The sequence below is a fragment of the Panicum virgatum genome, chromosome 5N (genome assembly GCF_016808335.1).
Source record: "Panicum virgatum strain AP13 chromosome 5N, P.virgatum_v5, whole genome shotgun sequence".
Classification (NCBI taxonomy): Eukaryota; Viridiplantae; Streptophyta; class Magnoliopsida; order Poales; family Poaceae; genus Panicum; species Panicum virgatum.
The window spans coordinates 6471254-6496641 of NC_053149.1; the positions used below are offsets into that span (position 1 = coordinate 6471254).

The following is a 25388-nucleotide window of genomic DNA, read 5'->3' on the forward strand; positions in this document are numbered from 1 at the left end:
TGGGGCCGCTCCACTTCGCGTCTCTTCGCGACTGTAGGTCTTCGTTACTCCGCACGACGGGGCCGTTGGATTCGACTCGCCGTCTGCCTCTTCGGCATGCACGCTCCCCCACGCTACAGGTGCAGCCTCTTCGCTCCTCTTCGGGCGGCTTCGAGCAACTCAAGCCTTCGTCTGGTAGGCTTCGCTCTGAGCCCCTCGGGTCCACCCTCTTTGCCTTCGTGGTACACTTTGCCGCTCGTCCGCTTCCTCGCTCGGAGCTGAATGCCTTCGACGACGGGCTTCGCCTTTGGGCGAAGGTGACGAGCGCCTTCGACGATGGGCTTCGCTATCGGGCGAAGGTGGCGTACCCAATAGTAGACCCTCGAGGCTTCGACTGCTCCTCGGAGCAACCGAAGGTTCGACCATCCGGCGCGCGGAACACGGCCTCAAGCGCCACCCTTCAGGCGTGCGAGCGTGCACGGACGTCCTGAACCTGTGGAGTCAAAAAGAAGAGGCAAAAAGAACACATGTTGTCGAAGGCAGGTATTGTTTATGCATTTCCCAGAAAATTCGATAAGATTTTTTATTTTGGACAAAATGGTATGGATAAATTTTTATGGAAAAGACGCCGCTGTCCCGCGGCCCTTCGGACTTTATTTGTTTTGCGCGTGGGAAAATTCATCATTTCCCGCTTGCGGCGCGCTCTCCCATGCGCCACGGCTGGGGGCTCGGCACTATATAAGGCGAACCCCGGGGGGGGCGAGATCTCACCTCCCCCGCTTTTCAGCCCCCCAGCCCCTAGCCTTTCCTTTGCTCTTGCTCTACGAGATCTTCGCGAGGCTCAGGCTGGCTGACTTGCTTCGTTCACATTCTTCGGGCGCGACAGACTCTTCAGAAGAAATGGCATCCCACGACAGAACTCGTCTTCCTCCGACGAAGATTATCGGCAAGAGCTACATGACCCAGGGTATGATCGAAGACCTGGATAGACGAGGTGTACTCGGAATTGGCATGGCGAGGCCTCCTCCAGAAGGCGAGATTGAAGCGAAGCCTCAGCCCGACGAGGTCGTTGTCTTTCGTGACTTCTTCATTGCGGGCCTTCGCTTCCCGCTGGATCCCGTGGTGGTGGAGATATTCAAGCTCTTCAACGTGTACACCCACCAGATGACGCCGACAAGCTTTGTTCGTCTAAATTTGTACATGTGGCTGTCGAAGACTTACAAACTGAAGCCTTCGGCTACTGGCTTCGCTCGCCTCTTCAGGTGTCACTATCATCCGAAGATGGTGTTTGTGAAGTCGAGCGAAGATGCTGAGGCTACGGAGGCGGACCCCCAATTTGGTGTGTACACCTTCGCATTCCACATCCAACTACCGAGCCCGGTCGTCGCTTATCGTAACAGGTGGGGCGCGTGGACGGCGATGTGGTTCTACCACAAAGTCCCCCTGGATGGATCCTCGCAGACCCACACTCTGGTAGTAAAAGAGATTGGGTTTCTTTCGAAGCAGCCTCCGTCCGTGGAGGTCGACGAAGGGACGGAGGAGGTGAGGGCTCATGTCGCGATGCTCCGGGAGGTGTCAAAGTTGTTTTCGACGCGAGATATTGTCGAAGAATATGTTGCTTGCAAGTGTTTTCCCGTTCGTGACGGTTGGTCTATAACCTTGTGGGTGGGAAAGGAGAAGCGTTTGGGTGGCCTTCCGATGCCCAACTTCTCTACGTCTTTCGGGATCACGAAGGATGGTTAGCATCTGGTCTTGGTTTGTTTTTAAGTGTCCTTCACATATTGTGCGCAGGTGTTGATCCCGTCGCCGTAGAGATGCTTGCGGATGAAGCCATTGGGGCAGAAGCCGCGAAGGAGTGGACTCTTCTTGAGTCCCGGCTGGGGGGCACCCAGAACAACCGGGTTTTTGCATTTTTTGAGATCAAGGCTCCCCAGCGCGCGGTTGACGCTCAGCTTGCTGAGGCTGAGGAGAAGAAAAAGGCGAAGGTGGAGCCTTCAGGTGTTGCGGGGGGGCAAGCGCAAGAAGTCCAAAGGCGGTAGCAGCACCGGGAACCTGGAGAAGAAAAAACGCAAGAACGAAGGTGGGGGAACACTTGCTAAGAAGCATTCCTGCCTCCTCGATACTGTCCTCGAGCCCCCACTGGCTCCGTCACCTCTGCGCAACAAGGGGGGATCTGAGGACCAAGTGAAGGAATCAAGTGGAGACAGTGCGGCAGCGCCGCGAAGCCCCGCTGCTCCGATTGTAGCCGCCCCCTTGCGGGCGATGCCCGCCTTCTCCGTACAATTCAGCGAACCGGAGATGGAGAGGGACGACGACAATGCCCCGAAGACCCATGCTGTTGCCGGCTCGGCTACAGTGGCTGAGGAACGCGCCGAGAAAACGGCGTCATCATGTTCGGGTGGGGAAGAGAAGGAGGAGGCTGTTGATGTCGTGGAGTCCGATGCGGCCGTGAAGGGGAAGCAGGTTGCATCTGAAGTCAACTCGGACGATTCGGACTCCTCAGACAGTAGCGCGTACTTGATCAGTCAGTCTGTCCCTTCAGAAATCGCGGAGGCCCTCGGGATGACACATGCGAAATTGATTGGCGGTCATGTTATTGGGAAAATTCGCTTCGAGAGCGGGTAGCACGAGCGGGACTATCTTTCCGAAGCTAGTGGTTCATTTTGCTTCCCGCTCACGGAGCGAAGGCTCATGCTGACTGGTGCCAAGAACTCTCTGCAGTGTGCCGAGGACCTTGCCCTAAAATCCTATGTTGTGGCAAGATGCGCCAGCCGTTTGCTGGATGCGGAGCGTGATCAACCTCTCCGTATTGCCAGTCTAGAACAAAAGGCCCGTGGCCTGGAGGAGGAGAAGGATTCGCTGGAAGCTGAACTGGCGACTGCTCGCGCCAATGCGAAGGCGGAGTTGCAGGCAGCCCGCCTCGAAGTCGAGAATGCCAAAGCTGAGGCAGTTGAGCTCCGCCGGTCACTAGAAACGAAGGCTACTGAGCTAAAGGATGCGGAGTGTCGGGAGCAGGCCGCTACGCAGGTGTTGATGGCCATAAATTCATATTCTAAGCCGTCAACTTCTCGGAAATAAATGAGATTTGCACCATGTTCCATTCATATTTTATTTAATTTTGACGAGTTCTATGAGTTTTGGATGAGTTTTGCTTTCAGGAATATATGTACCAAAAATGGGCAAATTTGGGCAGAAAACCCAGGCCGACCGGCCTCTCCCAGGCTGGCCGGCCTGGCACTTCCAAACACATGCCCCTGGTTTTGAACCAGTTGCGATGTGACACCATGAAGAGGCCCTATGTCAAGGGTTAAGCCTTGATTCAATCAGACAAGTCGAAAGGCCTCAAGACTCATCCAAAAGTCCACAAGATAGCCCAAGACAGCAAAGACTCCAAGAACCCACTTCCCTGGAGAAAGCCCACAAGCAGAGCAAGGCCTCGGCCAAGTTTGAGGCCGAGACGAGCCAGAGGGAGGCCGGCCGGCCTAGCAACCGTCACTCCAACTAAAAACCAACTGTCAACCGCCTCACCAGACGGAATCAGAGCCACTGTCCGAAGGTCGGCGCTATGTGGCAACATCCCCAGGCCGGCCGGCCTAGGGGAGGCCGGCCGGCCCCACTTTGCAGTGTCTCAAGCCCCGGCTTCGTGTGGAAGTTAAGCACGCCGACCTTACCTGCTTACAACTGACGCTACGGGAAATAACTGCCAGTACCGACCTCAGGAGGCTATAAAAGGAAGCACCATCCCTCACTCAAGACACCATTTGGAATTCTTCTCTTCCACTTGTACTTTCTAGAGTAGGTTAGTAGCTTGGAAGTTAGAGTCGAGTCGAGCTTGCTCGGGACTCCGGAGTCGTCGGAAGTCTGGTATAGCTCTTGTATCTTTCTTTTGACTTTATTAATATAAGTTATCTTCTTTACTTTTTCGAGTTCAGCTTTACTTTCCGTAGTCTTTTATTTACTCAAGTCTGAGGTTCAGCTTAAGCACGGAAGTTTTCCTTTAGCTGAGGCTAAGTTATCTCTCTTAGTAATTGGGAACTTATCTTACGGGTTTTCTCTCCCAGACTAGAGTATCTCAAGTTAGTGCTCTAGGTTGAGGGGGGTTTCTCTCGAAGCCCTCGAGAGAAATCCTAACACCGAGTGCAGACGTGGTGTCTGACCTTAGTGTTAGCTAGAAAGTGTGTTCCACCCCACGGAACCGTTGTGGTAGTCGGTAGGTGGTGACAGCCCTATCCATCCTTTGTAGTCCACCACGTTCGGGTGTTTTCATAGCAGTAGTGCAGGTTGCCATTGGACTCCCCTCTCATCCCTTTCTGAAGTCCTTCCTCTTCCAGCCGCCGAAGTAAGCTCTGCTTTCCCGAGAACTAGTTAGGTGCTTAGTCTGATCTAGCGAGGCTAGCTCGATAGTTCAAAAGTGTATCAGGTGTCTTATCTCGCTTGTTGTCCTCCCAGCTGCTACCTCTCTAAGGTTATCAAATCAATTTACGATACTCTTTACCATAGTGCTTCCCTGAGGATAAAAATACAATACCCTAGAATACTCCAAGGTGAAGTGTTACAGGAGTGATTCTGTGCGCTTGCAGAATATCCATTCTAATCGGGCATAAGAAACGCCAACAGCAGGCGGTCAACGCCTATCGCGAAGCCGTTCATGCTGGTGCAGAGCCCCTTCAACGCGACATCGTCGCCTTCCTCGAGACCCTGAGCCTTTCACCCCCTGATCTTTCTCCGACAGCCAATTCCATTTCAATTTCTGAGCTGTTCCGGTGGCTTCGCGCCTGTGTTTCCATGACCACCTGCAGTAACCGCGTGATGGGTGACTTGAGCGCCGTGGTGGCAGTACGGTCTCTTAGTGCTGCGGTCTGCAAAATGCTCCCCGAAGGCAGCGGCTCTGAGGCAACTCTGACGAAGACCCAGCTGCGCACAATGAGAGATTCAACTTTTGTGTGGCCTTCGCCAGAGGAAGTTCGTCCCGAGGCTTTGCCTGCCCTTCCCAAGAATATTGCGAAAAACTTCACTGCAAGCTTTTTCAAGACTCACAGGAGGGATCTTGTCCGGGGTGAAGCCGAACAACTTCGGAGACAGGTAAGATTGCAACCTTTTCATGAAGTGCTGCTTTGCTTTGATCTGGCGCTAACTTAGGATTTTTCCTCAGCTTCAAGACAACGCAGAAGCCTTCGCGCGAGCCTTTTTGGTCCCAGCCAATGGTGGGAATCTTCGCGGGGCTTCGACAAGTGGCGCTGGGGCGGTTGTCGAGGGTGAAGATGGACGCGATGATCACCCCAGAGACGACGTAAATGCCGCCGAAGATTAATTTGTGGATGTAGTTTTTATTAAGGAACAAATATCTTTGTAAGAAACTAATACCTTCGGTGTCTGCCTTGGAGCCTGTGCTGGAACCTGTGTGGGTCACCGAAGGTACTCTGCCTTTATGGATGCTGTTGACGCTTCTTAAAGCGCCAATTTACATACCGCAAGCGCACGGATCGTGGTAGCTTTTCCCTTAGAGTACTCCCCCAAGGTTTATCATCCGTGGATCGGAACCGAACCGACTAGGGTTTACCATCTAATCTATCAAACCTATCCTAAACATGAAGCGAAGATTGCATATAAATTGAACACTTGATAGATATGAATGAAGCATAAGTCTTTATCACACCCACAACCGTAGATGAGATAACACAACCAAGGAGCTAGGGCCTATCGTCTCTAGGTACGGTTCTAGTGAAAAAGGTGATCAAAGCATAGATTGCATCTCAACTAAAGGTACACGAAATCATCTCTCAGAAAGGCAGCTCGCAAGCGGCCTACTTTCCCAAGGTCGCCGGTGCAAGGTGCGTGTCGACGCCTAAGGTTTCCCAAAGCTTTACCCCAGACTCCCATGGTACTCGCCATCGATCATATTCCACATCATGTCGTCGCTAGAACTTTTCCCTCCGCCATGCTGTCACCACACCAGGGTAATCAACCACTAGCTAAAACATGCTACCTCAACGTATCCACAAGATGTAGACTAATTACCACGAATAGATCTAATCTTACTATGAACATATGGATGCATTACATATGAGAAAGAAAGCATGTATTGAAGTAGACCAAAGTCGAGACAACTAGAATAAAGAGTAGATTGATATCACCATCGTGTGTGTACATACACCAACGAATGTTGGGGATGACTCTCGCACCCCACCATGGTACAACCTCGCAGGGAGGCCATGGCAGCTAGGGGTGGCCTAAGCCATCTCCTAGGTACCCTCGAAGACTTGCGGCGGCCGTCGTCTCTCTCCGGTCTTAGCCCTAGGTTTTCGTCGAGTTCTGGGTGGATTAATCCCCTCCTTTGGGCGCCTAGGGGGTTGTATTTATGCCCTTGGGGAGCCTTGGGGCGTGTTCCAGCTTGCCTTGCACGAGATCTTCCTTGAGAGAGAAGCAAACTTGATTTCCATAAAATCAGTCTCGTCCAGATTTTCCTGTTTCGCAGCCCTTCCTTGCCGACATCATATCTCCTATGTCCGGACTCTAAATAATGCAAATTCGGTGTCCAGATTGTGTGCCACGAAATTATCTCCAACTTGGGTATTCATTACTTTCCTTGGAAATGAAAATAAGATCCCCAAAACAGTCTCGGAAGAAAATCTGTCTGATTTCGGACTTGTCTGCGCAGCAGGTATTTCGGGGACCATATCTCCTAGCTCCTTAACCCGAATTGGGCCTTCCATATGTCCAAATCGAAGCTCTCATCGAGGCCCACAACTTTGGTATTCAACTTTTTTCCATTAGAGGCCGTTTAAGTCTCTGAATCCGCACCGAAAGATCATGCTGTTTGCGCGGATATCTCTCGGGCTGAGTTGATCTCATAGTTGATCTCATGGGTAAACCTCCAAATCTCAAGCCCATCTTCCTCCATGTGGATTTTCTCGACATTTTGACTTTCTTCACCTTTATATGTGGGCTTTAGACGTCATTATCTCCGCGATTTAGATAGGGGTGCTTGTCGTCCAATCTCCAGCATCTTTTGTTTAAGTCCCCAGAGTTTTACGGCTTCGTACTTTGATCCTTGGGCTCTCTTGGAAGGTGGATGTGCATGAATGGGCTTCGAATCAACATGGGCTTTGGTCCTTTCTTTGGGCTTTGGCCTTCATCTTTCTCCGTGTTAGCGTTCGATCACGGGCCTCATCATTTCATGCTCCAAAATAGGCCAAAAACCTGCAAAAATGAAGTTCCTCCAAAATATATGTGCAAATGTGAAAATGACCAATAATTAGGCCGGGGTTAGGATGGTTAGTGATTTTGATATTGAATTCATGCCATTATCAAGGATAAACAAGGGATAAAACGGGTACTTAAGGAGCGCCAACAGATGCAGTTTGGTTCATTTCATGTTGTTGGTCGAGCATGGGCCAAGTATCATTAGGAGCATCCCTGGGGTTCTTTTGTGGAGTGGTTGAAATGTTTGGAACGAAGATACAATAGGGATAATGCGGAGTCCAAAAAATTCTGGGCTGAGTTTTCGAGTGATCCGGAAAAACAGGCGAAGATTCTTGCCGATAGGACTCTTCGTCGAGAGACGAAGTGTATTTTAGATACGGATCGCCCCTACACGCCCGCGAGGGGTCTTCTTGAACCTAAGCCCGAGCCTATCGACGAAGTTTCTGACGTTGGGAGCTTTGCATACTGTCTTGGAGGGGACATTGTGTCCGAGTGAGACTTACATGGAGCTTCGCTCGTTTTCAGGCCTTGGGTTCGAAGCATATTTGCGGAAGACGGACGAAGAAATAATTGACCGCACTGTCCGCATGGTCATCGAAGATGTGGATCGCGCTGTTTTCGAAGAGGAAACGTCGAGTGTAACAATGTAATCGATTTTATGGGCGAAGGCCTTTTTGTAAATATAGTCGTTGTTTGATTGAAAGGTGTATCCCTTCGAGGACAATTTTTATTTTGTAAGCGAAGCGCCCCCCCCCCCCCTTGTTGTTCTTGGAGGGTGACACATTTCGATTTGTGTGTATAAGTCTTTGTCTATGCAAAGCCCTGAATGTTTTTACAATAACGTGAAAAACTAACATGACTCTATTGTCCCTTCGAGGATGCATTTCATTTTCGAAGCGCCACCCCACGCTTTTTGTTTTTTTTGGGTGGCACACGACTACAAGATCGCAACAGGTTTGCTTGCGAAGCGCCACCCTCCTCCTTTGCGTTCTTGGAGGAGTGGGGCACGTTATACTTGTGGATGCCTTGGGAACTATGTTCCGAAGGGCTTTCGTAGGGGGACCTTCGGCACTTTTGCTCGATTAGGTGATCCTAGCCTTCGGCTTCTGCGCGATAGGACTTTCCGATGCCTTCGGCGCTTCTGCGCGGAAGGCCTTTTCCATGCCATCGGCGCTTTGGCGCGGGGGGACTTTCCAATGCCTTTGGCGCTTCTGTGCAGAAGGTCTTTTCCATGCCCTCGGCGCTTTGGCGCGGGGGGACTTTCCAATTCCTTCGGCGCTTCTACGCAGAAGGTCTTTTCCATGCCCTCGGCGCTTTGGCGCGGGGGGACTTTCCAATGCCTTCGGCGCTTTTGCGCGGAAGGTCTTTTTCAAATGGAAAAAAATAAGAACTAAGGCCCAAGGGTGCTGCGGGCCGTTAAGCTCCGTGAGCCCTGGGCTCATTTCTAGAAGTGCTAACCACGCACAATGCACCGATGACTCCCCCCTTTGCTGCGACGTAGGGGGAAAGATGCTTCGGTGCCTTCTCACAGGCTAAATTTTTATGGGGACCTTGTTTATATTTCCCAAGGGGTTACACAGGGTTGCCGCCTCGTTTAAAACATCACACCTTCGGCAATCACAGCGATTGCGCGAAGGCTTCCCCTGTGAGGAAATGAGTACGGGCCCTTGAATACATTGTTCGAACGAACTGGAAAAAAAGTTACAAATTATTACAAAAATGAAATCAACGTGAAGCTAGACATAGTAGCGCTGGAGCATGTCCTTGTTCTAGGAGTATGGCTCTTCGACCCCTTCGAGTGTGCGAAGCCTGCAGGCTTCGGGTCTTGCCATCGAAGCAACCAGGAATGATCCTTCCCATTTGCTGTGCATTTTCCCTTGTTGCTTGCTCTTCGGGATACGTCGAAGGACGAGATCGCCCTCATTGATTTCACGAGGTCTCACCTTCTTGTTGCACCACCTTCGGGTTTCCTCTTGGTATCTGCCGAGGTTGATTGCCGCTTGGGTCTTGATAGTTTCGATTGTAGGCTTGACGTCTTCGTCGGATGGTTCGGTCCTATAAGACCCTTGGCGAAATTCTTTTGGAGTCATGGCCTCTTCTCCATAGAGGAGCTTGAAGGGTGTGAATTTTGTGGCCCTGGACTCTATTATGTTATGAGACCAGATTAGTTTTGGCAGCTCATCGACCCACTTGCCCTTCGGCTGCTCTGTGATGTTCTTTTTTATCCCTGAGAAGATGATTCCATTTGCCCTTTCTACTGCCCCGTTCGACTGTGGGTGGTATACTGATGCGAAGCATAGCTTGGTGCCCAAATTCTGACAGAACTCTCTGAATGTTGTGTAGTCGAACTGTTTGCCATTGTCTATAGTGATTTCTTTGGGTACGCCGAAGCGGCATACGATGTTCTGCCAGAAGAATTTTTGCAAAGTGGCGGCCGTGATGTCGCAAAGAGCTTTGGCTTCGATCCACTTCGAAAAATACTCTACAACGACTGCTGCATACTTGAAGTTGCCTGGAGTTGTTGGCAAAGGTCCTACAATATCGATGCCCCATCGCGCGAGGGGCCAGACTGGGGGTATGAGGTGGACTTCTTCGGGTGGGAATTTGCTGTAGTGGGCATGCTTCTAGCAGTTTGGGCAAGTGCGCACGATTTCATGGGCGTCAGCCACGGCCGAAGGCCAATAAAACCCTTCACGGAAAGCTTTTCCCACCAGGGCCCTTGTTCCGATGTGCGAAGAGCACATTCCTGTGTGTATTTCTTGCAACAGTTGTCTGCCTTCGACTCGTGAAATGCATTTCAATAATGGAGCACACACACCCCCTCGATACAATGTGTTATTGATTATTGAGTAACTTCGCGCCCGAAGGGCAAGTTGTTTTTCTTCTTTTTCATTCTCCGAAACAAAATGTCCTCGAAGGTATGCCATGATCTTTCATCTCCAGTCTTCGCTTGAAATTGCATTGACGAACTTTGCTGGATCTTCGGCACAATTTAAAGAAACACTCTTGATTGTTTCAAAAAACACATCCGGAGGCAACGGATCGTTCTCTGCTGCTGCCTTCGCCAGGACATTGGCATGCTTGTTTTGTGTTCTAGGGAAGCTTCGCACACTGAAACCCAAGAAATATTTTTCCATGCTGCGGACAGCTGCCAGGTACTTCGTTACAGGGGGGTATTTATAGCCCAGAAACTCAACTACTCCCCGGCCAAAATTCCCTTTCTACCCCCTAACCGCCAGCATCTTGGAATATTCCCTGGGCAAAAACGTAATGTTACAACAATCGACACAACTTAGTGGAATTACAGCTGTCCATCCCGTACAGAATTCTGACAGTGGGGCTGCTCCACTTCGCGTCTCTTCACGACTGTAGGTCTTCGTTACTCCGCACGACGGGGCCGTTGGATTCGCCTCGCCGTCTGCCTCTTCGGCACGCACGCTCCCCCACGCTACGGGCGCCGCCTCTTCGCTCCTCTTCGGGCGGCTTCGAGCAACTCAGGCCTTCATCTGGTAGGCTTCACTCCGAGCCCCTCGGGTCCACCCTCTTTGCCTTCGTGGTACACTTTGCCGCTCGTCCGCTTCCTCGCTCAGAGCCAAACGCCTTCGACGACGGGCTTCGCCTTCGGGCGAAGGTGCCGAGCACCTTCGACGATGGGCTTCGCCATCGGGCGAAGGTGGCATCCCCAACAGTGCGGGTGAGGAGTAGAGGCTGATGGCTACGAGAAGGGCACTATCGGCATATAGTGTTACCTTCTTTTGCGTTATGTATGGAGTGCACGTTTAGTAAATTTTCCGCTGCAAACTCTGAAAGACTTGATGTAATGTAACTTGAACCTCTTTGTAATATAAACTTGTGTGTGAGTGTGCCTCTGTAATGGTATTGCTGTTGTGCTAGTGGAGTGTGTTTAAATCCTGGGCGGTGCTCATGACATATTCCAAGGACTACTGGGGTTAGTTCTCTCTAATTGAGTTGATCAATGGACGATGACTCGATTAGGCGGGATTAACTTTGGCTGGTTCCTCGCACATATAGCCAGCGTTTTCACTGAACCATATCCCTTTTGGTGGGAACAAAACAAGGGTGGAGGCCTGAACTAGCATGTGCTAGCGTTGAATTATGCTAAAATAGATTTTATGGTGCCACTAAGAGTCTAAGACAGGTAACGTATGTCAGTACTTCTATGTTCTAGTTCTACCACGGTTGTAGCTTCATGTGGCTATGCTCTGGGGCAGATCAAGTCAAGTATCTAAACAACTAAACAAATTTCAAGTGTGCCTCGTGATGGGGAGCTCGGGACCTGTCATCTTCAGGCACAGAAGCTTCGGACTCTGCAGGTGTGTACTGTGCTTGCTTGCTCCTTAATCCTCCCTCTCGTTTTGCCCATCTTCCAGAGATGCGAGGTTGCATCTGCAAGTCACATCAAGTCTATGCTTTCGCAGCCAATGATACGATTAGCACACGCAACCGCTGGAAGTGGACGTGGCTGGAATGGGCTGCCCGTGACCGTGAAGAATGACAAGGCCGGCCAAATGGGGAAGGATGACAAGGCTGGCCAAAAGCAACTGATCAAATATTCTTTTTCATGAAAAAATTGTGGTAACAACCAGTTACCAGGGGACAGTTTGCTTCAAAATTTGCGACCGAGCTTGATCGCGTTATCTTCTGTACGAACGTGTTCTTTTTCCTTTTTGGTTTTTGAACATTTAGCCGCCTTTCGTGCATTAATAGGCTTTGTATACGCTGAAAAAGATGCCATTCCCGTCCATTCACAGATCGTTGAAAAATGTGGCTAGCAACGTCAAGTGGCAAGACAATCTTATCGAATCACTAATGCTGACAGCACAAACATAGAAGATAGACCATTCATGCGATCAGGAACTTATCAGATCCAAATCATGTTCAGCTCTTAAGCAAGGTCAAAAGAAAGCCTAGCGACCGACCAGCAAGGCATCAAAGCAATGTCACGGCGTGCAGGATGCGGAATCCAAAGTGATTTGTACACCAATATATCAGTCAGATAAATAAGCCACAGGCAAGAACAAGTCTGATTTGTTACAGCCTTGCACATGCATAAGGTCACAGTCAAATTTGTTCTTGAACATTCATGTTATATACCAATGGGTGTTCTGGTTTGCGCAAAGATGAGAAACGGCCAATAATGCTTGCAATTTTGTCGGGGCCAGCTGCTTCAGAAATCAGAACGATGGGAGAGGAAGTATTGCGATCCAACAGCCAGCTCTCCTTATTCCGGCTGCCTATAACTTTGCCGGCAAGAAGATGATATGTACAATGGACCGAGCATAACCTTCGATATTTACAGGGGTGACGTGATCATTGTCCAGGTCAGGTGGATGACGTCCTGAAAGGTGGGGTGTCAGACTTCAAAAACCGGAAATATTCCTTCTGCAACATCTGCCCTCCATTCACTTGGTCAAAGCTGCACCTGTAGAAGCTGGAGACGACGAAATTGACATGATTAATGAAATAAGCGATGCTTCCTACAAATGGAGGTGGAAGGTGCTGGCACTCTCTAGATAGAAACAAAATCTGCCAAATCAACTATACTACCAACTGAAAACTTTCTATAAAATAATCCAGGGGCAGAGTTGGACCAGACCCACGCCTAGGCCACTCAATAATATGGGCTAGCTGGCTGGGCCTCTTATAACTACACTGTGAAGAAACCAGCCCAACGCCTAGTGCCATGGCCATACTGGCCATAGGCGTTCCTGCGCCACTGAATTAATCTGACAACAAAATCAACTAATTGCCACCTGAAAACTTTTATGTACGCAACTGTTGTTTCCATTGGCTGATGTATTTTTCCTTAGCTAAATAAGTGGCAACTGCTATGACATTTTGAAGTAAAAAAAAAATACCACATGACTTCATAAGCACGCATGTTCAATGAATATTGGTGGCAAAGGTTGGTGAATAATATTGGCTCCAGTGCCACCTCAGCGGATCGGTTTATAACATGCACACAATTCACAAACAGGACATGCAACAATGCTGGTGACAAGGGCAATAATGTCTTGATCTAAAACAAAGAAGGTACCACAGATTAAATTTCCATTTATGTGTTCCTCTTGCAAGAACAAATTCAGGTGGAGAAAGATTTGGCAATAACAAGCACTGAAAATTTAGATATTTACTGAAAGGAAAATGCTTGAAAATAAAATTCAAATTCAATGAGGTGAGGTGAGGTGAATACCTGCCATCCAGGCCAACCATCATTACAGTGTTCTGTGCACCAAAGGCTACTATGTAGCGTGTGACTTCTGGTAAATGGAACTGAGCAAATGACCATTCTGAACTGAAATACTTAGGCAAGATCCCTGTAGAAAATTAAGCAGCGATAAGCTAATCACGTGTGCAATTTGAGAAGCAAACTCAATTATTTATCAAGATTATAAAATGAGACAAGGATTTAACAAACATGTAAATAATGCACTAGATTAAGAGGTATGGTTATACATGTGCTTTAGCTGCTAGAAAGTACTCCCTAGTTTTTCTTCGAGTTGAGTCCCTCCATTTTAAATCATATGACATAGGACTAATTAGTTCATACATAATTAAAATGGAGGGAGTAGCTTGTTTAATATTTTATGATTATGATATTGCCCCTACTTTAGACTAACTATGTGTATCCATCTTTTTCAACTTTCACCGCTGCCCCTACTGTTTCCAAAATGTTTTGCACCATTGCCCTGGTTTGTGTAAGCAAAGTAGAGGCATTGGTACAAACATTTTGGAAATATTGGGGCAATGATACAAAGTAAAAAAAAAAAAGAGGGCAAACTCATAATTGGGCCGCAAATTTAGAGCAATGATACAGTATAAGAAAAGAGGAGGTTGCATGATTTTATGTTTTGAGTCAATCCTCAGTACTTCTACACCTCACAGCAAACTTAGTGCTTGTACACTTCCACGAGATATTAAAAATTACATCTAGTGAAAGTCATGGGAGTAGGATGGCTCTTTTTAGGATGAATGGATCATCTCAAACCATATGTGTCGGTACGCTCAGACAGGAGTACCCTCTCCTACAAGACAAGGACGAAGGCGCTCAGGAGCGGCAACCACGGACCACGGGTCCGGACCCCCGCGGACAGGTCCCAAACCTCCGCGGGCCGGACCTGGGCCTCAACAAGTGGAAGCCGGACCTCCATGAGGCCTGAGTCATCGAGCCAGCTAAGGGGATCCGGACCCAGCATCCTATTTGGGTAGGAGTCCGGAGCCCTCACAAGCCCCTGTGGGCGCGGCCGCCGACCCCAGGGTCCGACGCCGCCACGTGTCCCACAGGGCCGACCTCCGGACCTCCGCTCCCCGCTTGGGCAGGGGTCCGGAACCGCCACGTGCCCCTGTGGGCGCGGCCGCCGACCCCCGGGTCCGGTGCCGCCACGTGTCCCACAGGCACGAGTCTTCTGCCTGAAGCCAGCCCTCCTGCCGCATTAAATACTGGTGGTTGGGACGTGCGCTGCCAGACCAGGGCATGGGACGGCTTCTAGCAAACTGCACAGGCATGACAAAACAACACGGTAAGCCCACCTGTTTCCAAAGCAGCTCGTCTGTTACCGAGGCACGCAGCAGTGTCTCAGCGCCGCGCGCGTGGGCGACGAGTCATGATGGCCAGCTACTAACTGGAGCAACAGTGCACGCTACTCTACTCCGACAGGACAGCTCAAGACCATCCTTGGTCAGAAGCTACGCACGGAGACCGACGACAAGATCTCCGAATCAGAGGCATTGAAGGCCAAAGTGTAGTTTATAATACATCGCCGGGCCCACCTGTCGGGGTCCCGCTCAGTGTACTGCTCCCCTTGGGCTTATAAAAGGGAGAGCACGCACGGTAGAAAGGGGGGTTCCAGAGGTTCCATAATGCGGGTGAGGTACGAACCCGCAGGTGGGGCCAGAACCATGTCGGAGTCGTCGGGAAACGCCGTTCTTCCCGCCCTGTATTCTGCTGTCGAGCGCCTGCGTCACCTGAAGTCCGCCCTCGGCACACGCCTTGTCGCCAAGGGTCAGGAGCCTGTTCGGATGGTGGCCGAGCAGCCCTGCACATGACTTAGGATCGGCGTTTAGTAACATACCCACGTGGTCCCAAATCCTGTTGGCAGAGGTCCTTTGAGATACGCAGCCGCTCCTGTGGAACAAAGCTTAGGAGGCCAGCCCTCAAGCTAGAATGAGGTCCGGACCTCTAGGTACGCAGTTCCGGGTACTAGGGCACCTGTTACAGAGTGGTGGAGTGCATAAGCTTAGGGTACGGAACCAGGCTAAGCGGCTGCACAGGGCTCCGGACCACCCCCGGGAACAAGTACCTCTTCCCCGAAGCAGGTTCCTAAGGACCCGGACCCCCCTCTAGCAGTGAGGGGGTCCCAAACTGAATCACATGCCGGCCGACTCAATTCGGACACAGGAGTGAGAACCACGCGGGGGTTAGCGCAAATAGAATGCGTAGATTGAAATTGGAATGTAACATCCTTAGAGGCGAACTGGGAATAAACTTTTCCTTTATAACTAGTTGTACATGAGATATGCGATGTAAGCCAGAACACGGGTTTATGAGGCCGGAGCTGTCCGGACCTCCGGGCCCCCAGTCTTAGGTACTACGGTACTCGCCCTAGGGAGGTAGAGCATGCAGGCTTAAGGTACGGAACCAGACCAAGTGCCTACACGGCTCCGGACCTCCCGGAGGGTGAGTACGCTTCCCTGAACCAGGTTGGCAGAGGTCCGGACCCCTCCACGGGGGAGGCTCACCGGACTGGACCACACGAAAGTACTACCAAGTTACAAAGGAAAATGTTTTATTCCCTACTGGGCCTCTAAGGGCAGGACTTACAAAGATGTAGAGTCGGAGGTGCGACCGGAGTCGGCTTATCATCGGAGAGAGCCACCTGAGTCGGCTTAGTACGACCGGAGTGGGCTTTCCGCCAGAGCGGGCTTCCTCACATGAGTGAGCTATGCTGCGAGCTGGGATTAGTTGAGTTCTGCCCGCAGATCAGCTGTCCGCCCTGTCCCGACCCAGACCCCGTGGAGCCGAGGGTGGCCTGGGCCAGGATGATGAGGCGGTCGATGCCGTCGTGCCACTGCCTCATCACGTCCGGCGAGGCCGCCAGATCTGGCGGGTTGCGGAGCAGCTCCCTGGCCGCGGCTATCGGCTCGCTCGGAGCGGCCTGCGCGGGGGCTCTGGGGGTGTGCTCCGCTGCACGCTGCTGCGCGCCGTGGGCAGCAGCCCTCGGCGTTGGACGGCGAGAGCAGCTCCCTGGCCGCGGCTATCGGCCTATCGGTTGCGGAGCAGCTCCCTGGCCGCGGCTATCGGCTCGCTCGGAGCGGCCTGCGCGGGGGCTCTGGGGGTGTGCTCCGCTGCACGCTGCTGCGCGCCGTGGGCAGCAGCCCTCGGCGTTGGACGGCGAGAGACCTGCGGCGCGGGTGTCGCCGCGTCCTCCCCCATCGGGTGGTCATGGGACTCGACCATCCGAGCCATGGAGATGCCAAGTGGGCGATCAAGCGGAAACCAAGCTAGCCCCCTACCTGGCGCGCCAAATGTCGTGGTGTGGAAAACCACAGTTGGGTGGCGGAATGCACCCGCCTAATCCTAAGTGTAGGATGTGCTTGGGGGCAGTCAAGGAATGCTCGATCTAGAGGCGTAAGAACACGAAAGCACACAAGGATTTAGAGTGGTTCGGGCCGCCGGGGCGTAATACCCTACGTCCACTGTGTGATGTATTGCCTGAGCTTGTGTGCAAGCTAGGGGAGGAGCTATGCCAGTCTCTGCATATGTGAAAACTTGTGGAACCTCTGGAACCCCAATTTCCACCGTGCGTGCTCTCCCTTTTATAAGCCCAAGGGGAGCAGTACACTGAGCGGGACCCCGACAGGTGGGCCAGGCGATGTATTATAAACTACACTTTGGCCTTCAATGCCTCTGATTCGGAGATCTTGTCGTCGGCCTCCGTGCGCAGCTTCTGACCAGGGATGGTCTTGAGCTGTCCTGTCGGAGTAAAGTCTAACCTCTGCAGCCGCGCGTCGAGGTTATGATGAAGCGCCGAACTACTGACTCGGTCCACTGTAGCAGCGTGCACTGTTGCTCTAGTTAGTAGCTGGCCATCATGACTCGTCGCTCACGCACGCAGCGCTGAGACACTGCTACGTGCCTCAGTAACAGACGAGCCGCTTTGGAAACAGGCGGGCTTACCATGTTGTCTTGTCACGCCTGTGCAGTCTGCCAGAAGCCGTCCCATGCCCTGGTCTGGCAGCGCAGGTCCCAACCACCAGCATTTAATGCGGCAGGAGGGCTGGCTTCAGGCAGAAGACTCGTGCCTGTGGGACACGTGGCGGCACCGGACCCGGGGGTCGGCGACCGCGCCCACAGGGGCACATGGCGGTTCCGGACCCCTGCCCAAGCGGGGAGCGGAGGTCCGGAGGTCGGCCCTGTGGGACACGTGGCGGCGCCGGACCCTGGGGTCGGCGGCCGCGCCCACAGGGGCTTGCGAGGGCTCCGGACTCCTACCCAAATAGGGTGCTGGGCCCGGATCCCCTTAGCTGGCTCGATGACTCAGGCCTCCTGGAGGTCCGGCTTCCACTTGTTGAGGCCCAGGTCCGGCCCGCGGAGGTTTGGGACCTGTCCGCGGGGGTCCGGACCCGTGGTCCGTGGTTGCCGCTCCTGAGCGCCTTCGTCCTTGTCTTGTAGGAGAGGGTACTCCTGTCTGAGCGTACCGACAATATGCTAGCAAACCAACTGTAATGATTCATACGCTCCCATTAGTGCAATGTTGGGAGCAGGCAAGAGAACATATGCTCCAATGAGTGCATGCATCATGCATGCTAGTTCCCTAATTACATGACCAAACAGCATCAGAGGGCAATGTTGAGGTCACTGTAATGATATCACAAACAATGAGCACCCCCTCCCCTATTCCAGGAACAGCACAATTCCTCCAATAAGGTCAGAAGATCACAAAACCATGAGAATACATACCTACAAATGACATTCAAACAAAATCCAATATCCTTGTGATTGAAGGCAAAGAAAGTCAACAATTAAGTTCAAACTAATTTACTGATTAACAATTTCATAGGTACGGCATTTTATATCGCATCTAACTATCTAACATCACAACAATAGTAAGTTTTTATAATGGCATAGGTTCCACTAGTTCCAGAACAGATCAAATAAGAATGGACGCAAACCAGAGAAGCATGTGTACCTCTCATGAAAGACAGTGATGAACTCGCATTGGACCCAGTGTTCGTCTGAACAAGAGGATCAATAGAACTGGAAGAGTTCTGGTGGTCCATCCATGGACCTTCAAGAGTGCGTTGCTCATTGCTTGCATCCTCCCCAGCAACTCTGACTCTTAGAGAGAAAATGTGAACAGTTCCTTTGTCACTGGACACTGCCAACCACTGCACATTGGGCGACAGTGCAATGCTATATATTTCTGCTTTGTCAAGTCCTCTGCGTACCTACATGTCATTTAGATTTTAAACAAATAGACCATTATGAGCTCATCCTAACCATTTATTGATTATGATATTGCAAACGCAAAGGAAATGGAATAAAGAAGAAGATTGTGCTTTCTATTCACAGATGAGGATATCATGCAACAGAAAAAATAAGGATCAACAAAGATATAATTCCAGAGAGTAAAATAAATATGCAAACCTCTTGTAGGCGAGTGCCATCCATTGTGTTGAATATTCTGATCAAAGTGCCCTTCGTGCTTGCGGTTGCCAGTAGGAGCCCATCCATTGTCAGTGCCATGCAAGAGATGTGTGAATCATGAGCCGGGATTGTCTTCGTCATCTTCAGCCCAAAATGCTCCACCCGAACATGCCCCTGGTGCACCCCAGGGCATGCCAACACTGAAGTATTGGAATGATGGGAGAGGCAGCAAAGTCCTTTGGGATTTGACAGGGTGTCAATTTGGTACAGCAGCTTCAAATCGGTGAAGTTGTAGACATATATCTTCCTCTCGAGGACAATAACGATGTAGTCCTTTGCCAATTTTACAGCCCGGACATCAGAACGGAAGGCAAACTCTCCAATGCAACGGCTCTGGTGATCATCCCAGATCATCACCTTGTTTGGCGGATACTGCACATTGGAGCCCCCACCTACAAGAGCAAGTATGTTGCAACGAAACAGCATCTCGACAATCCCAAACCCACCACTCTTAAGATCCCTCCTGAAAGTTTCCTTGAAAGGCTCGCAGTTGAAGATCCTGAACCCATTGCTAGTACCAGCAGCAAAGCATCCGCAATCCTGATTCCAAGCAACCGACAACAGCCTGACATCCTGGTCATCACCACGACCTGCTTCGGGATGGCCTGGAGGTGCCGACAGCGGCCAGACATGAGGGGACTCGAATGTCCCAAGCTTGCCTGGGGGATGCAACCCCCGTGATGTGGAGACTTGTGAGCTCATGAGGCACAAATCAAATGTCTTTGAATGCAAAGATCTCAGGTACACCAAATGTAAAAGGCTGCTGCCACTGGCAAAGTTTTGGAGATCCTGCAAAAATCAGAAAATATCAGCAGCAAGCAAATAAAAACACACACACAGGCGCAATCAGTTCAGTAGCTAATAATCCAATCAGACACAAAAAAGAAACAAGATACATTGATAATCATTGTGATGTCGAGCCTAGTGTGCATTGCTTGACCCCCCTCATTTCTTACTTGTGCAGGAAATGCCAGAGAATGGAGCTCGATGGCAACCCCCCCCCCCCCCCTCTGCTTACCTAGTGGTCGTAATCAGCCAATCAGGGTTGGCATGTAGGTGGCGCATGGGGACTCAGATGATCCAGCAATTCGGAAAATAAGCTAACCGCTAATGGTACTCAGCTAGGCAGCATACATAAATCCACAACGAGCCGGGGAAATCGGGTAAAAGAATTGGAATTGAGGGGGCATCTATCCGCCGAACCTAGGGCTTCGAGAAACCAATCCCGTTCCGGGCGGATCTCCGATCTCCTCCACCCACTCCGGGCTGAGGGACGAGGAGGCTTACGGGAGAAGGAAGAAAGTGCTCCGCCCACGGCGGATCTGGGCGGAGGCACCATCGCCGGCACGGACGGCGGGGGGGGGGGGGGGGGGGCGTCTATTTGTCGCACAAGAACACCGTTGTTCATCTTCCGCCCGGAGCTGCTGCCCGCCATCCTCCGCGCTGCCACCCTCCTCCGCGCCATGCCAGCGCCCTCTTCCGCGCCCAGCACTGCTGCCCGCACCGTCGCCCCCCGCGCCCTTCTCTGTGGTCGGCGCTGCTGCCATCCTCCGCGCGACCGCGGCGGCGCTGCTGCCCGCGCCGCCGCCCTCCTCTGCACCGCACTGCTCCCCCTCCCTCGGGCCGCTCGATCCATCGGCGGAGGAGCGCCGCTGCTGGAGAGAGAGGAGAGAGAGAGAGAGAATGGACAGAGGGAGCAGGGGAGACAGAAATCGGAGACGGGAGCGAAGGTCCTTCAGCGATGGATCAGCGAGGAATAGACGGCCCCCGGACGGCGGCCGAGCGCCTCGGCGAACGGAATCGGCCATCGACCGCCGTGGAAAGTTCCAGAAGGCGCGCATCCCCGATTCCCGAGGGGGTGAAATCGGAGGAGGTCCCGTTCCGGGGAAGGACGAAGGGAGAGGGGGGGTCGGGTGAGGAAGCGAGAGCGGGTGTTCCCTACCTCTTGGCCGCGAAGCCGATCGACGAGGGGAGGTGGAGGCCGACGACCAGGCGATGCGAGCGCGCGTGCGCCGTGCGCGGCGGCAGAGAAGCGAGGGGAAGCCGGGAATCAGTGGGGGGCAAGCGTCTCACGAGAGGGAACGGCCAGGGTCGGAGGATGAGTCGGGGCTCGGGAAGCGTTTGTCGCGGATGCGTGCGCCGCAATTAACCTTTTTTTTTCCCTCGTCCGTGCTAATCTCCAGAACATTCGTCGCTAGTTTCCCGCGCTGTTCCACATATGCCATTGAGTTTCCTCGCACGTTACTCCGTTTTGGGGCCGTTTAGTTCCCAAATTTTTTTTGCCAAAACTAATTACACGGATGGACAGGAAATCGCGAGGTGAATCTATTAAGACTAATTAATCTGTCATTAGAGATTAGTTACTGTAGCACAACATTGTATAATTAGATTCATTAGATTCGTCTCGCGATTTCACCCGGGGTTATGGAATGGATTTTGTCGGTTATCCACATTTAATACTCCAAATTAGTGGTCAAACGTTGCCACTTACTGTAGCGCGTGAAAATTTTTGAGAACTAAACAGGCTCAAAGTGATCTTTGCTGTGGTATAGCTCACCGGAGCAGGCACGTTACGCAACAAAGGCGAACAGGAGATGCCATGGATAGTGAACTGCCCAACGGGCATGCCGACCTGCAAGGCCGTGCAAGGCCGTGCAAGATTTATAGAGGCGTTGCAATAGAGCATTGGATAATTTTGTTTCCCAGGTTAAGGAGCACGGCATGAAACTGTACTATATATATACTCACCATTTCTATTTATAGTAGTAATTTGTACGTATATGGTCAGGTGACCCTCAGGTGCTCAAGCATCCCGCGAGAGCCTATACAGGGGGATGACGATATGCACAGTCCAAAATACACACACATGTATGCCTTCAGCTTCTGCTGCAAGGGACTTGGACACTCTTTCAGCACCGCATCAGGGCCGCTCTACTCGCAGGCACAGAGACTGCGAGCAGCAACACACGCACACACCCCTATCATCTGCATGAAGTAGAGCACTGAAACCTTGCCACTCTTTCGGCCTGTCTTAGAATAGCTGGAAGAAGAGGCTTGTTGAACCGTCACCGAACGACCGGAGGTCTGCTGGCTTCACCAGTGCCCTGCACAGCGGGCACGTCCGCTCCCTCTCAAACCTGTTATCAATGAAAGAATGTTAGAAAGGGGTGAATGCCAGATAACCTAGGTTTTAAGGTTAAATGGCAGGGGGGAGGGGCAGGATGCACGCAGCTTACCATTCAGATACACAGTCTTCACAAAAGACATGTTTGCAGCGCAAAAGAATGGGGACATGCATCTTCTCTTGGCATATCGCGCACATATCTCCAGCAGCAATGACCTGAACACACATAAGAAAGTTTAGTGGAGTGCATATCTCAAGATGTTTCTCAGCTAGGCGTTTTGTAGCAAACAAAGAGCGTATTAGCTACCTGCTCACTCGTTGCATAGGAACCATAGTGGAAGTCTTTATGAGATAATGCTCTCAATGCTGTCAAAAATGATTGAACCTGACATATACAACTCAGTTAGGACGCATCCAACTCAGTATGCATAACTTATTAACTTCTGAAGTTAGATAAGGAAAGCTATAAGCACCTTTTCCACAACAGATGTCAACTTGAAAGTGAGATACAAGCCAGTGGTTAGAGATGAAAATAGGCTTCCATACTCCTTGTTCAAGAAAAAACGGTACCACACTGGTGTAGGCAATAATGCACGATACAAAAGTAGAAAATATTCCACAATTGTCAACATTTGACCCTGAACAACACAAAAATTTTGGTTATAGCTTCTCCCAACAGTGATTATGCAGAAATAAACACAATACGCCATGAGCTATCCAGGAAAATCCCCAAGATGCACCACAAAAAATGTAGGATAACAACTGAAAAGAATGGCTTACCTGCCTACGATAGCTTCGGCCTCTGCTGTTCTTGTAGTACATCAGCAGCAAACATTTCACAATCATAGCAGTTTGGCGCACCATTGTATCTGCAGAAGATTAAGGATACATGTGAATAAAAATTATTCAGGAAAAGAGAAATCACCTTGAAGACAGTAATAAGTATTGATGGTTGCACGGATATAAAGTGACAGCGATGTTAAAGTACAGAGGGCAGATTACCCACTTGCAACCTATGAACAACCAAACTATTTGTAGAAGGCAAGTACACATGTACGTCAAGTAAAGGCAAAGTGAACATCTAAAGCCCAGTTGACAGAATGGAGAGACTCCAGCTACAAATACTAAATTTGTTCAGGCGGTATGACTTCAAATGATGCCACAGTATCGCTTTGCAAGCATGCCAGTATGCATACACACAATGTAAATATGTCCAAGCACCATACCATTCACCAAGATGATGAATATTGCATGCCAAAAAGGTGGTATTTCTTTCGGAGGAAGCATCACGAGAGGTCTTATAAGGTCCCCATTCTTGTAACACCAATAAAACCCAGATACGTGAACAACAAATAATACAGTAATCCCGACAAGGACTGGAAGTTTTCTCTCCCTCTGCATTAAATGGGACAAGAAAAACAAAATTAGCCAATATGGTAGAAAGATCACCAGTATGCACCATGTTGTCACCAACAGAGAAAAAATGTATCAAAGGATTGAAAGCAACTAAGTTTGCAGGGTTTTGTAACTTCAGGGTGTGCCACAACAACACGTAAATATTATAAACTTCCCACGGAAACAGAACTCTAAACCAATATCAGAAGTTAATCAATTGCTGCAGTGAAATTCAAGACATTGTTGGAAAGGAAAAGCTTGCAACTGTATACACAAACATCATATTTGACAATTGTTGAGTGTCTAAAAGAGGTTAAGCCATCCTATAAATCCACCTAACTAATCTTTGGATGATAGCCCAAGTCCAAAGCAATGAAAGGACAGAATACAGCATAGCCCAGGTGATTGCTTATACGGATGCATCAAATTATAACACCTTCGCGTGGAGGAAATCCATAACAATCGTGGATACAATGGTGAAGTGGCCAAATAGCTAAAATTTCACCATGTTTACTGCACTTAAATATTTCCATGTTTAGAACACTAAACATTCATCAGATGAACAAAAACAACTCTGCAGAGCACTGGCATTCAGTGAAACAAGAATTTTTGCTTCTCAGTGCACTGCAACACAAACCTTAGTAAAGTTGCACCAAAAGTTCAACAAAACAATCACTAACCTTAAGAGCAGTCTGCTTACGCAGGATATCGTTGGATTTGAACATCACCGCAGCAATCCAAATTGTCACAAAGAAACCTATGCAGAACAACCCAAAACAAATTTAGCAAACATTCCCCATACATCAACATTAGTTCCATTCGCAAACAGCATGACACTATCTTCTAATCATCATTTGATTTTTTTTTAAATGTTGTAATCATCAAATAGGTAATGTGCATATCGTTTTGTGCTATGTTTGCAAGGGAAATAAGTGAACTCGACCTTGCAAATGTTGTCTGATGAAGACGACCAGCAGCAGCAGGGAGAAGGGCAGTATCTGCTCCACCCACCTCGCCACCTGTTGTATGTCGTACCTCTGGTACGACGACGAGGATTCCCTGCCGCCCTCCCCGACGCCAGCCGCGGGTACCGGCTCCTCGGGACGCGCCCTCGTTGCGTGTCCCTCTTCTTCCTCCTCCTCGACGATCACCTCCTCGGCCCTCTCAGACGACGTCCCCACCTCGCCGGGCGCCACAATCCGGATCGACACCTCGCCTGGCCCAGCCCCTACCCCCGCCTGGTGCGCCCCGCCGCCGGGATCGGGGCGCAGGATGCCGGAGTACTCGAGCAGAGCGGTGAGCGGCGCCTGGATGAAGCTGGAGGCCGAGAAGTGCACGCCGTACCTCCTCGACGGCGCGGGCGGTTGGGGCGGGGGCGGCGGTGACGGGGTGCGCGGCGGCTGGGCCTGCGGCGGCGGCGCGTCCATCGGGCGGGACGGCGCGCGGGAGGGGTGGAGCTTCCAGAGGAGGATTCCGCCGCGGCGGCGGCGGCGGAGGCCGGGCGGCGCCGCGCCGGGGCCGGAGGGTGATGGCGGAGGGGACGACGTCGGGGCGGCGCCGAGGCCGCACGCGGCGAGGCGGAGGCGGAGGCCGGTGGAGGGTCGCGGTCGTGGGTTGGAGGAATTTCTGGGAGAGGCTTAAAGGATATTTTGTGGTCTGCCCTTTTGATCTCTCTTCTCTTCTTTTTTTTTTTCCTCCGGGCATGGGTTTTGTTTATATCTCGTTTCCCTTCGCTTTGCTTGCGTGGTTGGTTTGGCCGTGTGCTGCCTCGTTCGTTAATCCTCTGTTTGGTGCGGTTTCTTATCTGATTATTAATTGTCAGTTTATTTAAATTTGTCGGTGTCAGCACCGGATGGGAAGGGCAAACCACAACGGCATATAGTACTACACCAAAATATTGTGCACTGTCTTATTATATGCTCCTCCTAGGTATATGTTTTATTAAGATTTTCTTATGGA

At 50.9% G+C, this 25388-nt stretch overlaps 2 protein-coding genes across 2 annotated transcripts; both read right to left on the reverse strand.

The window, feature by feature from the left end:
* Nucleotides 1-12030: 12030 nt before the first annotated feature.
* Nucleotides 12031-21024, reverse strand: LOC120672022 (autophagy-related protein 18d-like). Its single transcript, XM_039952307.1, has 5 exons — nt 20853-21024; nt 18851-19699; nt 18393-18651; nt 13397-13520; nt 12031-12634 (listed from the first exon to the last, which is right to left on the reverse strand). Exons 2-5 carry the CDS (start codon nt 19610-19612, stop codon nt 12526-12528), a joined length of 1254 nt encoding a protein of 417 aa, XP_039808241.1. The 5' UTR covers nt 19613-19699; nt 20853-21024; the 3' UTR covers nt 12031-12525.
* A 596-nt stretch (nt 21025-21620) lies between these two features.
* Nucleotides 21621-25083, reverse strand: LOC120672021 (RING finger and transmembrane domain-containing protein 2-like). The gene is made up of 8 exons (XM_039952306.1): nt 24373-25083; nt 24110-24186; nt 23261-23429; nt 22815-22903; nt 22508-22672; nt 22342-22419; nt 22147-22250; nt 21621-22047 (listed from the first exon to the last, which is right to left on the reverse strand). Exons 1-8 carry the CDS (start codon nt 24854-24856, stop codon nt 21942-21944), a joined length of 1272 nt encoding a protein of 423 aa, XP_039808240.1. The 5' UTR covers nt 24857-25083; the 3' UTR covers nt 21621-21941.
* Between the last annotated feature and the right edge of the window lie 305 nt (nt 25084-25388).

Coding starts and splice junctions, on each gene's coding strand:
- LOC120672022 (XM_039952307.1), bottom strand. CDS start 19,612: ATGAGCTCACAAGTCTCCACATCACGGGGGTTGCATCCCCCAGGCAAG. Junction 18,652..18,850: donor ATGGCACTCGCCTACAAGAG/GTTTGCATATTT, acceptor AATGACATGTAG/GTACGCAGAGGACTTGACAA. Junction 12,635..13,396: donor ATGGTTGGCCTGGATGGCAG/GTATTCACCTCA, acceptor CGTCGTCTCCAG/CTTCTACAGGTGCAGCTTTG.
- LOC120672021 (XM_039952306.1), bottom strand. CDS start 24,856: ATGGACGCGCCGCCGCCGCAGGCCCAGCCGCCGCGCACCCCGTCACCG. Junction 23,430..24,109: donor GTAAGCAGACTGCTCTTAAG/GTTAGTGATTGT, acceptor CATTTAATGCAG/AGGGAGAGAAAACTTCCAGT. Junction 22,251..22,341: donor CCTATGCAACGAGTGAGCAG/GTAGCTAATACG, acceptor ATGTGTGTTCAG/GTCATTGCTGCTGGAGATAT.